At 35.0% G+C, this 16,869-nt stretch overlaps 1 protein-coding gene across 1 annotated transcript in view; it reads right to left on the bottom strand.

Annotated features, from left to right (window-relative positions):
* The window catches only part of LOC106870963 (centrosomal protein of 290 kDa-like), a 28,838-nt gene extending 12,079 nt beyond the window's left edge, over positions 1-16,759 (bottom strand). The window contains exons 1-8 of the mRNA XM_014917212.2: positions 16,604-16,759; positions 13,065-13,205; positions 12,029-12,115; positions 9,706-9,852; positions 6,993-7,115; positions 6,254-6,433; positions 3,976-4,068; positions 1,799-1,875 (exon numbers count right to left, since the gene is read on the bottom strand). Coding sequence (XP_014772698.1) covers positions 1,799-1,875; positions 3,976-4,068; positions 6,254-6,433; positions 6,993-7,115; positions 9,706-9,852; positions 12,029-12,115; positions 13,065-13,205; positions 16,604-16,759 — 1,004 coding nt within the window. The remainder of the gene's footprint in view (positions 1-1,798; positions 1,876-3,975; positions 4,069-6,253; positions 6,434-6,992; positions 7,116-9,705; positions 9,853-12,028; positions 12,116-13,064; positions 13,206-16,603) is intronic.
* Between the last annotated feature and the right edge of the window lie 110 nt (positions 16,760-16,869).

The following is a 16,869-nucleotide window of genomic DNA, read 5'->3' as shown; positions in this document are numbered from 1 at the left end:
ATATATACGCACACACACAATAAAAATTAGAAAAGACAACTTAAGTTGATTACACATTCTTATATAAAATTTATTGATTTGTTTTATAGGTTAATTAGAAATAAATCATACATTTTCTGTCCAATAATAATTCCAAGTTGAATTGTAGAAAGACACCAATCCATATTGCTTCATTATCCATTTATATTTATCAAACGAAATGAGGATAACTTCTGTAATTCTATTTTTATTTATGGACAAATAGCTATTGGTTCAATGAGCCGATAAGGATGCGTCAATATGGCTACTAAACTTGCTAGAAATAGCAGCCTATTCTTTCTCAAAACACACTCAACCATCTTCTCAACCAATGTAGTCCAGAGTACAATCTAAAGAAAAAAGTGGATAGGAAGGCATGTTCATGGCTTGGATGCCATTTTTTGATCATAGGTCAGCTTGATCAGAACTGACCTTGGCTAAACAACAACAACTATTGATTCAAAGTATTCTTTCATCTCAGATAGATAGCCTAGAGAGGCTAAAGAAAGAGGGGAAAAGGGAGAGAAAGAAAGTAGATGGGCAGACAGCCAAAGAGGGAGAAAGAGTAAGAGGAAACAAAAAGGACAGAGAGAAAGAGAGAGAATAACAGACTGTTTATAAATGTGTTTGTGTGTGTGTCTTTTCTCATTCTGATAACAACTGAATAATTGCATCATCATTGTGAAATATCTTTCATATATTGATTAAATCCTTTGTTGCACCATCCAAAGATGCCATGTTTGTTCATGACTCTTTAACTCTTCAAAGAATGCTGGCAGCAGGATCTATCTATATTCATTGCTGCACCATTTCACTCATGGGATACAAAATACGAGGCTGTATTGGATTTTCTTCTCAGAAAATACAAATGCCAACTTTAAAAAAAAAGAACTTTCCACACCATTTGTTATAGATGGTCTGGCTCTTCATCGGTTACAACAAGTGTTCTAGTTGATTCAATCACTCAAACAGCCCGTTCATGTATATATTAGTGTGTGTGTATATATGTATATATATATATATATATATATATATATATATATATATATATATATATATATATATATATATATATAAGTATATTATTATTTATAATATTATCAGTGGTTTAGCATGCGTAAAAAAAAACCTGTAATGGTATAAAATGTCAATTAATAATTAAGGGTATTAGCAAGCAGTACCAGCATACTGACATAGCAGTCAAACTGACCAAACCACAAGCTATCACTAAACTTATGGTTTGGTCAGTTTGACTGCTATGTCAGCATGCTGGTACTGACGAACCCAATACTTGGCTATGAGCTGGAGCTGCCGATGACGAACAGAAGCACTTGTGTATTTGATATTTTAGTGCTTAGAAGGCGGAGAGCTGGCAGAAACAGTAGCACACAGGGTGAAATGCTTATCTGTATTGCATCTGTCTTTACGTTCTGAGTTCAAATTCCACTGAGATCGACTTTGCCTTTCGTCCTTTCAGGGTCAATAAATTAAGTACCAGTTACGCACTAGGGTCAATCTAATCGACTGCCCCCCCTCCCCAAAACTTTCAGGCTTTGTACCTAGAGTAGAAAAGAATATTTTTATGTTTGGTTTTTCCATGCTGGCATGGGTTGGATGAGACATTTTGAGACAATATTCTAATGGTGGGATGCTCTTCCTGATGCCAATCCTTATTTGTTTTTCAAGTAAGGTATTTTATTTCATGTTTTTACATGTCATTTTAAAACAAACATAATAAATATGAAAACATTATGAAAGAATTCAGTTCAAGACTACTTACTTGGCTTTTCTGTAAGCATGGTTTAATGCAGCATCTGAATTGATAGATTCATTTGGAATACTTTCTAACAGCTGAATCTGGAAATTGGCATGCAAAAAAAAAATTTTTTTAATTTTATTTTGAAAAGTTCAAACAAGCAAGTTTTAAGACATCAAAAAAAATCTAAAATTATTTTTTCTTATTCAGGCCACTGCTACTACCTCCACCACAACTACCCCCCCCCCCACCTCTGTTGCTACCACTGCTACCACCATCACTGTCATTTTAAAATCTACTTTGCATGCTTGCATGGGTCACATGTCTCAGAGGGAGTTTGCTGAGGCAAATTTTCTACAGCTGGATGCCTTTCCTGTAGCCAAAGATAATATTTCTCCAAGGCCAGACATGCTTTTCCAGAAGATTGCAAACAAATGACATTGCTCATATGATGGTGACACTTGTTTGTAATTACCATGCAATAGCAAGGCAGCACATCTCCCACCCTACTACCACATGCACACCCACACACACACACACATACATACACACACACACACACACATACATACATATATACATACATACATATATATATATATGATGGGCTTTCTTTTAGCTTTCATCTACAAGATTCATTCACAAGGCCTTGGTCAGCCTGGGGCTATAGGAGAAGATGCTTACCCAAAGTGTCACACAAGGGGACTGAACCTGTAATTATATGGTTGGGAAGCAAACTTCTTAACCACACAACCATGCCTGCACCATATGCATAATAAAACCAAATTGTCAAACATCAAAGACATTTTGAGTTCTACTTTTCACTAATAACAGTTTCTATACAACAATTAGGGTTGTTTGCAAGAGAAAATAAAAGGTTCATTTCATTAAAAAATAACGATATCAGAAAAACATAATCAGGCCAAAAACAATAACAATGATTATCACTGTAACACTAATTATCACCATTACTCTCATTATTGCTAATACATGTAGCCTTGTTGACTAGTTGAAGATTCTACTTGTACTGCAAAAAATATACCCCACAATGCTCAGCTACCCAGAAAGCACTGATTGTCACTGGTTTACATCACCGTGTTGCAAGGTTGCATATTTATTTCATGGATTTATGTACTAGTACCCATCAACATGGAACCAGTGAAAAGAAAAAATATGAAGACGCCTGATCCTAACAAATGATGCAGGTAAGTGTATTCTCTAAAGGAAAAGGTAGAGATGATTGAGAAAATACATGATGGCAGAAGCTTTTCAGTTGTAGGCCATGAATCTGGTATCAATGAATCTATCGTTCATTCTATTTACAAAGTACACAGGGGTGATTCATTTATCACTGATTCAATTATCACTGTATTGTTTTGGGAAACCAAACCCCAATGATAAACAAGGAGAGATGTATCTTCTTTGTTATCAACTACCTATTTAATCTTTACTTACACATATCCTTAGCAACTTTTATATTTTGAGGACCTGGTTCTTATGGATCCTTTTCTTTGTGAAAGAGCAGTAGAAAAAGTGTCAAACCCAGAAGAATAGTCTTGAATTGAAAAGGTTATCACAACTACTTTTAAGAATTGGTCTATCAGCTTGAAATGTCTGTAATTATTCCTTTGCATAATGAGTATAGTACCAACATACCCTGATGCTTTAAGCATCTCCACATTTAACCCTGATAAACCAATGCCTTCTATCTTCACGTTCTAACAATGCTTGTTATAAACCTTTTGGCTAACTATCTCGACTATTTGATCCACTGGCTTTCTTAGGATCTCACAAAATATTGAGGCATTTCAGAATTGTTTTTCTTTTCTCTCTCACTGCAAAAAGATACATCAATACCATCTCAAATACATTTCACCTGACATCTTGATTCAAACAAACACATTGTTTTATGATTATCAATAATTCATACTTCCTATGTTCACAGAGGTCTCGGGAATTACATTAAAAATATACATTTAGTAGGCAACCTAGTGCTAAAAAGTGTACTTAATGCAAAAATATAGAAGCAATTAAATAGCTACACCAATAATAACATGTAGGATCTATATGTGGAATATTAACAACTGGAGGCCAACTGAAATTATAAAGATGGCCAAGAAAACCAGGAAATTCCCAAAACTTTCAGAGCAACATTCACAGAGAGAAACAATGATAATATAAGGACCAATAATTAGTGTTACCTTTCTTAATAATTCTTGTTTTTCTTGAAGCAAATCTTGTTCTCTCTCAGCAGATTCTCGTAAAAGAATTTTCATGTCTGCCATTGTTTTACGCTACAAAATAAATAAAAACTTATTATAAATGTATCATAAATAAAAATATATTATTTGGTTGAATAAATTTAATCATCATCATCATTATCGTGTAATGTCTACTTTTCATGCTTACACAGGTCAAACGGAATTTGTTGAGGTAGGTTTTCTATGGCCATCTGCCCTTCTGTCACCAACCCTTACCAATTAATATTTCCCCACAGTTAGATATGTTTTTAATGGGCGACTGAAAATTAACATTCTCACTTGCATAATGATGGTGATGCTTGTTTACACCCATCACATGATCTTAAGGCAAGGTTACACACACACAACATGTACGATGAGCTTCTTTCAGTTTCTTATTTCTTTATTGCCCACAAGGAGCTAAACATAGAGGGGACAAACAAGGACAGACAAAGGGATTAAGTCGATTACATCGACCTCAGTGCGTAACTGGTACTTAATTTATTGACCCCGAAAGGATGAAAGGCAAAGTCGACCTTGGTGGAATTTGAACTCAGAACGTAACGGCAGACGAAATACCGCTAAGCATTTCGCCCGGCGTGCTAACATTTCTGCCAGCTCGCCACCCTCAACTAACATTTCTGCCAGCTCGCTACCCTCAACTAACATTTCTGCCAGCTCGCCACCCTCAACTAACGTTTCTGCCAGCTCGCCACCCTCAACTAACGTTTCTGCCAGCTCTCCGCCCTTCTTTCAGTTTCTGTCTACCAAATCCACTCACAAGGCTTTGGTTAGCCAAAGGCTACAGTAGAAGACACTTAACTAAGGAGCTGCCCAGAACCAGAGATCACATCCATTGAGAAGCAGGCATCTTAACGACACAGCTATGACTGCTCCAAACCTAATGTATTTAGATTCATGTAATTCCCATGCTTAGAAAGTTCAAAACTAACAAATCAAACATATTTGTCATATTACAACAATAAATTAAATGTATTACAAACAATGTAATCCTTTATTTTCATATACATTGATTAAGCAATTATCATAGTTTAATATAAATCTATTGATTATCACCATATCAACCATATCATACTTGAAGTACCAGCTATGCTGAGTGGTGAGAACACATGAATCAGATTATTAATCCCAAAGTCAAGTAGGCTCAACATACAATTACAGATAGAACTGAATGATTACATTTGAGAAAAAAAACAACAGAAGCTCATTAGTCAAGATTTGAAAGATGGGTGAAAGTTTAATTTAGAATGCTGATTTTTAAGCAGTGCTGCTCAGTAGATTACAGTTCCTACTTCAAACCATAGAAAAAAAAACTTTGATTATCTCTAGATTGTATCAAACAATTACCAGTGATATTTTAGAGTAATTATAAGGCAGAACCGATAACACACTGGGCAAAGAGCTTAGCAGCATTTTGTCCATCTTTATGTTCTGAGTTCAAATTGTGCCGAGGTCAACTTTGCCTTTTATCCTTTCAGGGTCGATGTAACAGTACCAGTTGATTTCTGGGGATCAATGTAATCAACTTACCCCTTCCCCCAAATGTGCCAAAATTCAAAACCAATAAATATATGTATGTATACAAAAGTTGAATTACATTTGGAGAGGAAAGCATGAAAGTCTGTTAAAGGCTTTACTGACTTTCCTCATAAAAGAAATTTACTTAATAAGAGCTATCCAGATATATCAAATAAGGAATAAAATTGTTTAGAAGTATAACAGACAAAATAAAAACAAGTAATTCAAGAAAAATGTTGTGTATTGAACTCCTAATGAATATATATAATAAATGCTGCGTATTAGTTTAAATAATTAAAATCCGCCAGTCACATAGCATGTACGAGTTTTATGTGAACTCATCCATTTTTTTCCTTATATACATTGTGATTAAAATAAACAGGCACACAATTGATTCCATCGCTACAGGATCACGGTTGATGTTATCATCCCCTCTCATACATTCTATCAGTGAGATAGAAATTTGCAGTTTATGATGATTTGATCTTTGTTTTTATACCAGTGCTTATGAAATGAGCAAATTACAAAACTCAACAAAAAATTTCCTTTTCAGCATTATATTTACAATAGATAGTAATATTTCGCATTACAATCTAATACAAAACCACTGTTATACTTAATAGTTTTTTAGCTACTACAGACTATCATACATACTCTCAAAAGAAAAAAAAACCATTTGAATAAAAATAGAAATTATTACCTTATTTTCAAGATCTTCTTCCAGTTTCTTTATTGTATCAATTTTGGATTCAGAAGATTGCAATGTGTTGTTACCTTTAACAAACTTTATGCCACTTCCCTCTACTGTGCATTTCAAAATTCGTTGTTCCTCTTGTAGGTCCTCAACTTGGTTTTGAAGTTTCATTTTGAGATCAGTCTCCTGCAAGACAGTTGAAACCATATAATGAAACCATAATAAAAATGACAATAGTAAAATATATTTGAAACAAATTTTGAAACTGGAAATAGATGTACTCATGTCCAAGATGGAATTGTAAGAACATTGATCTGGATGACTTGTAGTATTTTTTTCCAGCTCTTTATATTCTGAGTTCAAATTTTGCCATTGCCTACTTGGTTGGTAGACTTATAACCTGTTGCCCAGTTTAACATCATCGCTCTGCATTTTGGATGTCCTTAGCATTTGAGCCAAGTTTCTGGTTTGAGGATACTTTCCTCCTTCCCTTCCACCAGTCTCAAAAGTCATATATTGGCTATGAGCGCCGATATTTCTGTATCTATGTCAACTTCATGTATATAGTTAAGTAAGATATTGACTTCATTTAACATACTGATTACAAGACAATCATACAACATATATACTGTGCTATTTATATAACAATTTCTCAGTTCAATATATACAAGCAGAAACACTGCCCTCCGGGCTGTGTTTCTACTGGTATCCAAAATAGAAGGAGCAATATTTTAGGGTCACTCACTTTTAATAAATCTTTTCTAAGTTTCTCGTAATCAACCATTAATTTTGTCATTCCTTTCTCTTTTGTAAGATGTTTATCTGTAGAGAACTGTCCCAATTTCTTTTCAAGATCCCTAACTTTTTGCTGATGAAAAAAGAAAAAAAAAACATAAAACTTTTTCAAAAATATAAAAAAAAAAAGAAACTTAAAATATTTAAAATTAAATTTTCAAAATATTAATTTTTTTTTTAGGCAGAAAAACTATTTGCATTTATAATTATATTCTTTTATTGATTTATATATGTTTCTGCTATGTTGCTGTGGTCCTGCTGAAGCACCACTATGAAAATATATCTATAATCATATAGACTATCTATACCTTCCTTTTATTTTATACTTGTTTCGTTCATTGGATTGCAGCCATGGTGCAACACCACCTAAAAGAGTTTAATTGAACAGATCAGCCCCGGTACTTATTTTCAAAGTCTGGTATTTATTCTATTGGTCTCTTTTGTCAAACCTTTAAGTTAGTGGGCTGTAAACAAACCAACATCAGTTGTGTAACAGTGGTGGAGACAAATACAAAGTTACACACACACAATACACACCAAACACACACACATATAACAGACTTCCACAAAATTTCCACCAACCAAATTCACTGACATGACATTAGTTGGCCCAAGAGTATAATAAAGGATACTTGCAGTGGGGTTGAACCCAAAACAATGTAGCTGCAAAGGAAGATTCTTAACCACATGGTCATGCCTGTACCTATAAAGCCATGCTTGCACCTACATATTTGTAATTTGTGATTATACAGAATCTATCAAAACAATTATTGTAACTAAACAGTTAAGATTATTCAGTTACATTTGCAAAAGAAACAATGATAGCATTAACTCTTTGGATTCAGATTACTCTGTCAAATGTAATGCATATTAATTCACATTGTTTTGAATTAATCATGTATTATCTCATAACTTTGAAACTACAATGATGTAATGGTTTATTTTAGAATGACATTGAAGGGCAGGTGTAACAAGGCAGATTTGGCTAGTTCAAACATAAAATAGGTGAAGTATTTGGGCCAGATGTAGCCAGTTTAAATGCTAAAGGTTTAAGGCATATTATCTCAACAGCCACTAGTATTTCTTTTCATATTCAATTGTTCAAGGCTCCCAGATTTTCTTTTATTCTTGCATGTTGTTGAAAAACTCAACTGTAAAGCAGGAGAATATGTGTATCATCATCATCGTTTAACATCTGCTTTCCATGCTGGCATGGGTTGGACGGTTTGACTGAGGACTGGCAAGCTAGGAGGCTGCATTAGGCTCCAATCTCATCTGACAAGGTTTCTACAGCTGGATGCCCTTCCTAACACCAATCACTCCAAGAGTGTAGTGGGTGCTTTTTATATGCCACCAGTGCCAGTCTGACGGCACTGGCATCGGCCACAACTACTATTTCGCTTGACTCAACACGTCTTTTCAAGCAAAGCATATTGCCTGACTATTGAAGGGTACTTTTAAACGAGCCAGTTATGCAACACTAGCATCAGCCATGGCTACAATTTCACTTGACTTGCTGAGTCTTCTCAAGCACAGCATATCTTCAAAGGTCTCGGTTGCTTGTCATTGCCTCTGTGAGGCCCAACGTTAAAAAGTCATGCTTCACCACCTCATCCCATGTCTTCCTGAGTTTACCTCTTCCACAGGTTCCTTCCACTGTTTGGGTGTGACACTTCTTGACACAGCTGTCCTCATTCATACACAACACATGACCATACCAGCACAGTTGTCTCTCTTGCACACCACAACTGATGCTTCTTATGTCCATCTTTTCTCTCAGGGCGCTTATAATCTGTCGTGTATGCACACTGACATTACACATCCAGCAGAGCATACGAGCTTCATTTCTTTCAAGCCTACACATATCCTCAGCAGTCACAGCCCGTGTTTCTCTGCTGTGTTACATGGCTGTTCGCACACATGCATCATACAGTCTATCTTTCACTCTGATCAAGAGGCCCTTTGTTACTTGCAGAGGTAAGAGCTCCCTGAACTTTGCCTAGGCTATTCTTATTCTAGTAGCTACACTCTAATAGCATCTACCCCTGCTACTGACTTGGTCACCTTGGTAACGGAAGCTATCAACCACTTTTAGTTTTTTCCCTTGGCATGTGATGGAATCTGTTTTCTGTACATCTTTGGTGTTTAGTGTCCCTGCGCATCTGCCACACACAAAAACTATCTTCCCAGTTAACCTTCTTTTGATATTTTGCTGCACCTCTTATGTATTCATAGCTCACACCTGGTACATCCTATGGAGTTTCTACTTACACTTTTCCTACAGACCGAGCAGGATCATCTACCTGTGTCTACTTTTCAAGCAAATTGAAACAAACAGAATGCTTTGACCAGATAACAGTAGGAATAGCAGCAGCAAGGTTTCATATACAATCACAGTTATTGCCCTACATTAACCCTTTAACATTCAGATTACTCTGTCAAATGTAATGCTTATTTATTCACATCATTTTGAATTAATCATGCATTATTTCATAGCTTCAAAATTTCAATGATGTGCTTGCATATTTTTAGAATGACGTTGTAGGGCAAGTGAGAGAGGCTGGATCTGACCAGTTTGAGCAAAAAGCAGGAAGAATATTTGAGCCAGACATGGCCAATTCAAATGCTAAAGTGTTAAACAATAAAAGTAGAGAGAAACTCACAACCAAATCAAGATTTTCTTGTTTCAGAGAAGCTGTTCCAGTTGACTGCTTCAATTGTTCATTCTCTGACTGCACACGGTCGACTACTTTTTTAAGCAATGCAATTATTTTCTCCAGCTCCTTTGGACTTTTACCGCTTTCACCAACCTGTAAGCCATGAAAGAATATAATTAAATCAAATTATTTGTTATTTTTACTCACATTAGGCTTATAATAATCAATTATGTTACAAAATGTAGATATGTTTAGATTTTTTATGTATTTTGGGACAGTCATTATGCCAATAATAAACATATGCACTGGTTTTATTTCACCTCTTCCTTCTTCATCAACTGGTTAACTATTTAACCAATTAATAAATCGTTTGATTACTCTTTCAGTTATTCTGACCTGGAATACAGAGGGCATATCATTGAAGAGGTTGCAAATGGCAACAAAAAAACTTTCACAAACATAACCAAACAATCAATTAGTTAATTTTTTAAGTAGTTAACCAATTAACAAATATTAAATAAGTGAAAACAGAACCAATGTATATGCTTATTATGGGCATAATGACCCTCCTGAGATACAACAAAATCTGTTTCAACACATGAGTTCATATCAAGAATCTTGTAAACCTAATACGAAAACAAAATATTTTAGTTTATTTGCTTTTCTATATTGACATGGTTTTAAATAGGTCTGTTAGTAGAGTATCTTACCATGTGTGTTATCTTAAAAGTCAACTTTGGATAGTCACCATTACCCAATAACAACAAAACAAAATTCACATAGAATTCATTCTATAGTAAAGTATTATGGTACCTTACACGAGAGCACTAGTCATATACTTTGGAAAGAGTATTTCCAAAATATACACAAATACACATTGTAAGATGTATGCAAAAACACTTTCCATCAGGCATAGATGTAGCTGTGTGGGAAAAAAGTTTGCTTCCAAACCATATGGTTCGAGGTTCAGTCCCACTGCATGGAAGGCAGTGCCCCAGCATGATCACAGTCTAATGACTGAAACAAGTAAAAGATCTATTTGATAAGTAAACCCCTTAACACTTTTAATCTCTCACCAACCAACAACCTAACTGTTCATTTGTTTAACATCTGCTTTTCCACGCTGGCATGGCACAGGTGGGAGGAAACTGAAGCAGGATTTTTACAGCAGATACTTTCTTTGTCACCAATCCTTACCTGTTTTCAAGTAAGAAAGGAAATTCTTTTAACCCAGAGGAATTCAAATGTGCAGAACTAACAGATGATTTGTTGACAGGAAATATCAAGAAATGCCACCATTTGTAATTGTAACTCACCATAGCTCTGTAAACATTCACACACACACACACACACACACACACACATGCATTGAACCACCAAGTTATCTCTCTACATGCACTTCACCTGTTTGTTTTTTTGCTCTGCTCCTGCACCTACCCAAATACATCATCTCTCTCCTCCCCCAGTCAGCATTATCGTCATTACTACCCTACCACTCGCTTCCTTCTAACCTCCCCAACTCTTGCACCCCTCCCCTCCACCCTTCCGAACCTTCACAGATGTTGCCTATCTACTTCCCTCTCTCCCACTTCCCATATCTCTTCCGCCACACACACTCGCAAACCTCCTCCCACTACTACACTGCCTACCTGAGGTGTCAAGTGGCAACATTATCTATCTCTTTAGACATACCAATAATTCTTTCTCACTCTCTCTCTCCTCAATGTAATCAACCATGTAGCTCCTCTACAACAAGAACCAACTCAATTTACTTTACACTATCTTTGTTAAGGTACAGTGTTAATAAAACTGAATTCTGCAAGTAATTATGGTGACATTATCTCCATAACTTTCTTTATCTTGACAAGTCTAATCTTTATTAAAGACAAGCAATTAATAATTGATTAACAGCAAAATTCTAACATATCATCATCATGATCATCATCATTTTACGTCCGCTTTCCATGCTGGCATGGGTTGGATGGTTTGACTGAAGACTGGTGAGCCAGAGGCTGCACCAGGCTAAATCTGATCTGCCAAAGTTTCTACAGCTGGATGCCCTTCCTAATGCCGGGTGTTTTTACGTGCTACCAGCACGAAGGCCAGTCAGGCAGTTCTAGCAACAACCACGCTCAAAAGGTGTTTTTACATGCTACTTGCACAGGAGCCAGTCCGGCGGCACTGGCATCGACCACACTCGAATGTTGTTTTTCACGTGCCACCAGCACATGTGCCAGTAAAGCAATGCTGGCAACGATCACTCTCGAATGGTGCTTTTCACATAGTTTGTAATAATTTCAGAAATAAATTTAAAGAAATTATATCTTACCTTTGTAACCTCTGATTTGTCCCCACTTAAACGCTTGTTTTCTGCTTTTAATGCTTCAATATATGTTTGCAAATCATCAACACGAGCCTTTATTAAAGTATGGAAGTAATGGAAATTATTTAAGAATTGACAATGAATCATGTGAAAAGTTTTATCTCTAAAAATTGAGTTCAAATACAGTCTCTCCATAAGTACAGGAACAAAATTTGTTTAGTGGGTGCAAACCCAGGTCCAACTCAGGATGTTCAAAGTATTTTCACTGGCCCCAAAAAAACTTTAGAACCCACCACCACCAAAAAAAAAAATGTGCTTGCATCTCCTGCACACCCTGTCCCTGAGCCTATGAGTCTCCACAAATTTCATAAAAGATACAACTATATATTCTGTTTTAACCTCTATTAACGCTATCTCTAACATCCTTAGCTAACTGCAAAAGCTGTCTGTTCAAAGTGCATCCATATATAACCATTAATGTTTTAAATATCAAAAATGAACATTATCTTAATAGAACATAATAACATTAATACAATCTTCCTAATTCCTATAATTAATTCAGCTCTCACCATATTATTTGAGCATCTTTACCCAATTCTCTGCCATCTTTGTTTCTCCTCCTATTGCTATATTACCTTCTTAATATTTGTTATACACACTCTCTCTCTCTCTCTCTCTCTCTTTCACACACACACACACACATACATTTCTGTCAAAACTGAAAGGAAATATCTAAGGCTAAAATATTATCAAAATTGTTTGAATAGGTAAGCACCTTAAAAATAGAAAGACCTGTTACTGATGTCCTGCAGAAGTTATAAACAGTAATCTTCTTATGCTCCCCATCTAATAAATCTGAAAACTTATGCCTATAAAAGTAAGCAATATTCTAGCAAATAAAAAGAGAACTATTGTTAAATCATCTAACTTAGAATTCTCTAAGTCCAAACCTCTGCTTCCCCATTTTATGTTTTCATTAAAAATAAACTGTCAGCTGAGAACATTGATTTAATTGTTAAAGTAGATGATAGTTAAAATTTACCTTTAAACGAGGTACATCTTTTTTCGCTTCTTCCATTTCAAAATGAATTTCAATGTTTTCTTTTGATAACTGCAACAGTTGTTTCTGTAGATCATGGTTTTTCTCAAACAATGTCTGATATTCCTTACAGTTTATGTTGTCCTGAAAAAAAAAAAAACATGTTTAAATAATGAATAAAATAATATCAAATTTGGAAGAGAAGAAATATTGGTTTCAAATTTTGACAGAAGGCCAACAAGTTCAGAAGAGGGGATAAGTTGATTGTGTTGACCCCAGTGCACAACTGGTACTTATTTGATCAACCCTGAAAGGATGAAAGGCAAAGTAGGCCTTGGCAGAATTTGAACCCAGAACATAAAGACAGATGAAATACCACAAAGCATTTCTTCCATTATGCTAATGATTCTGCCAGCTCACCACCTTAAAGAAGAGAAGAAATATTTTCAAGAAATTCTGGCAGCTCACCACCTTGAAAAATAGAAATATTTTCAAGAAAGAGTTGTTGTTCTTTCTTTATTAACCCTTTTGATACCAACCTGGCTGAAGCCGCCCCTGGCTCTGCAGTACAAATGCCTTGTTTCCAATAGTTCTGAATTAAAATCTTCCACCAAACCTTATTCACAATTTAAGTTCCTAACACTAGCTGAATGGTAACTAAATTATTTTACTAAATTCTTTGTTATATTTAAAATGAATTGAAAGAAACACAGAGCATCTCAACAGAAATATGGTAACAAAAGGGTTAATGGCTAAAATAAGATTCAGGATGACTTAAACTACAGGAGGTAGATAAAACTTTACTCAAAAAATGTTTAGTTTGCCAAACAATGATACGAAACACATTTACTCTACAAGTAGATAATAAAAATAACAAAAATACTTTGCTACCTAAACATTATAAAATTATATATTTTAATGCTCAGTTTACTTCTGGTTGTTACTAATGAGAATCTTTTGAGCAGTATTGTCATTAGTCAAACATTATCTTCATTTAGGATTTTTCATATATCCAATTTTGTGGAGCTATAAATCAACTAAAGGAAAAATCTACAATTAGATTTTACTAATGAAAGTAAGAAAAATGAGAATGTAACTGAAGTACATATATAACTTTTAAAATTTATTAAAATCTGATAGTTTTAATTCTTCTACTCAGCTTGATTAGAGCAATCAGTAAAACATTGTAAAACCGAAATCAGTTAATGGAATAAGAATAAAATACATAAACAATCCTAAACAGTCATAAACATTGTAATCAGTTACAACATGCAAAATGTGATCTCCTAAGAAGTCACAGATTTATCTTCAGTCTTCAATGTTTCGTTTTAATAAACTGTATTGACACATTTACATATCTCACCCTTCAAGGGTGAGATATGCCTCATGGAGGCAAGCTGGCCAATACCGATGGTATGTGAAAAGCACTTTTCGAATGTTGGGCCTCACAGAGGCAATGACAAATGACCGAGACCTTTGGCATTATGCCGTACTTGAGAAAACCCATCAAGCCAAGTAAAATTGCAGTCATGGCAGATACTGATGTCATGCAAATGGCACCCATGCTGGTAGCACATAAAAATACTCATTACACGCTCAGAGTGGTTGGCATTAGGAAGGGCATCCAGTCATAGAAACCACACCAAACCAGACTGGAGTCTGGTGCAGCCTTCCAGCTTACCAGCCCTGGTCAAACCATCCAACCCATGCCAGCATGGACAACACGTTGAATGATGATGATGATATTAATATATATTTATATTAACATATCAATAAGTCGTATCAACACATAAACATATGTAGTATTAACATGTTACATCAGTAAGCAGAAAGCTGCAGAATCATTAGCGCACCAGGCAAAATGCTTAGCAGTATTACATCTATCTTTACATTCTGAGTTCAAATTCCACCAAGGTCAACTTTGCCTTTCATCCTTCCAAGGTAAATAAAATAAGTACTACTTGATCACGGGGGTCAATGTAATTGACTTATCCCTCCCCCAAAATTGCTGGCTTTGTGCCAAAATTGGAAACCAATATATCAATAGGTTAATATACCTAATAAAGTAAAAGTAAAGATTCCCTTCATCAAAAATGACCATGGGACTGCACCTAGAAAGTCCTCCTCTAAGGCACAAGTCCAGACAAGGTTGTTTGTAGAAGACCAGCAGTCATCCATGCACACAAGTCTCCCCACTCCACGCCACCATTTTTGTCAAAGGGAAAGGCAATACATCTAATATTAACACCTTCACAAATCACCATCATCATCATCATTGTTTAATGTCTGTTTTCCATGCTGGCATGGATTGGATGGTTTAACTGGGGACTCACAAGCCAGTAGGCTGCACCAAGCTCCAATCTGATCTGGCAAGGTTTCTACAGCTGGATACCCTTCCTAACACCAACCACTCTGAGAATGTAGTGGATACTTTTTACGTGCCACCGGTACAGGCAGCCAGTCAAGCAGCACTGGCATCAACCCACGCTTGAATGATGCTTATTATGTGCCACCAGCATGGGTGCCAGTCAGGTGGCACTGGCATCGGCCACAACTACAATTTCCATTTTGATTTCAATCTTGATTTGATTTTGATTAAGAAAATATTTCTAATTTAGTTGTAAAAGAATTTTGTGACAACAACCCCTAGAGAGAACATGCAAATCTAACAAATGATGAGCTGTGATTTTAATTGTTAGACACAGAACGTTTTCTAAACAGTTTTATTGAGAGTTAGTATACAATATTTTAACTGCACCTAAGTTAATGAAAAGTCTTCAGTTGTAAGACCCTTCAGCTCATAATCCTAGAATTATTTCAGATCAAATGCAAAAAAACTTTGTCATGTAAGATTAATTCACATTTTCTACAGTGTGCTACATAACTATACTTAACATAATAAAGGGAATGGTTGATAACAGAGAAAATATGCAATAAATTTTATTTAAATTTTACATAAATATTATTCAATCCTCTTTAAAAAGATTTCAATGTTTCCTACATTTTTAAAATATCTTTTTACAAGCACATGGTTATTTTCCAATTGGTTAGACAAATTAATACTCAGTATTGATGTAAACAATTTCTTTCAATGTATGTATACAGTTCTGTGGGTACTTGAGATACATTACAATTCAAAGCCATTAATTATAAATCCTAGCTTCAGAAAAACAAAGTGACATATGGTAGAACTATATATATTCTAGTCATTTGAGTATCCTTAACTTTAAGTGTTCTCCTCTAAGTGACATTTAAAATGTGAAAAGCAGCCATGTCTGCAATCGTTTCCTTTGCATAATTAAACCAAAGTTTATTATGTAAAAGATACAGCTGCAGACAAAATTCTAAGACTGGGTTAAGGGTTAACAAATACAGGTTAAGATACTCATAATTATTTGAAACTAGCACATATCAGCTACACTACAATATTTAATTGCTACAAATGCTCACTTCCTTGGTTCCTAAAAATTACATTTTTGGGGGTTTTTTTTTTTTTTTTGGAAGATCTTTATCAAAGTATAAACTTTTTCATTGAAACAAACCTTTCCTTCCAAGAATTTAGAATCAAGTGCCTTTTTTAATTCTTCCACTTGTTTCAAAAGGTGTTTATTTTCTTCAGCAACTTCTTTAACCATTTGATCTTCATGTTTTGATAATTTTCGATTCAGTTTTGAAATCTGTAACACCAGAAACAACATTAAAGATTTTTATAAAAGATTTTTTTTTTTGTAATTTTCATAATTTCATTTTTTTTTTTAACGTCCTTTCCTTTAAATCTTATAAAATCAGCTGTAATCAACTGTGTCTG

The sequence above is a fragment of the Octopus bimaculoides genome, chromosome 2 (genome assembly GCF_001194135.2).
Source record: "Octopus bimaculoides isolate UCB-OBI-ISO-001 chromosome 2, ASM119413v2, whole genome shotgun sequence".
Lineage (NCBI taxonomy): Eukaryota > Metazoa > Mollusca > Cephalopoda > Octopoda > Octopodidae > Octopus > Octopus bimaculoides.
This window is presented reverse-complemented; position numbering and strand designations above follow the sequence as displayed.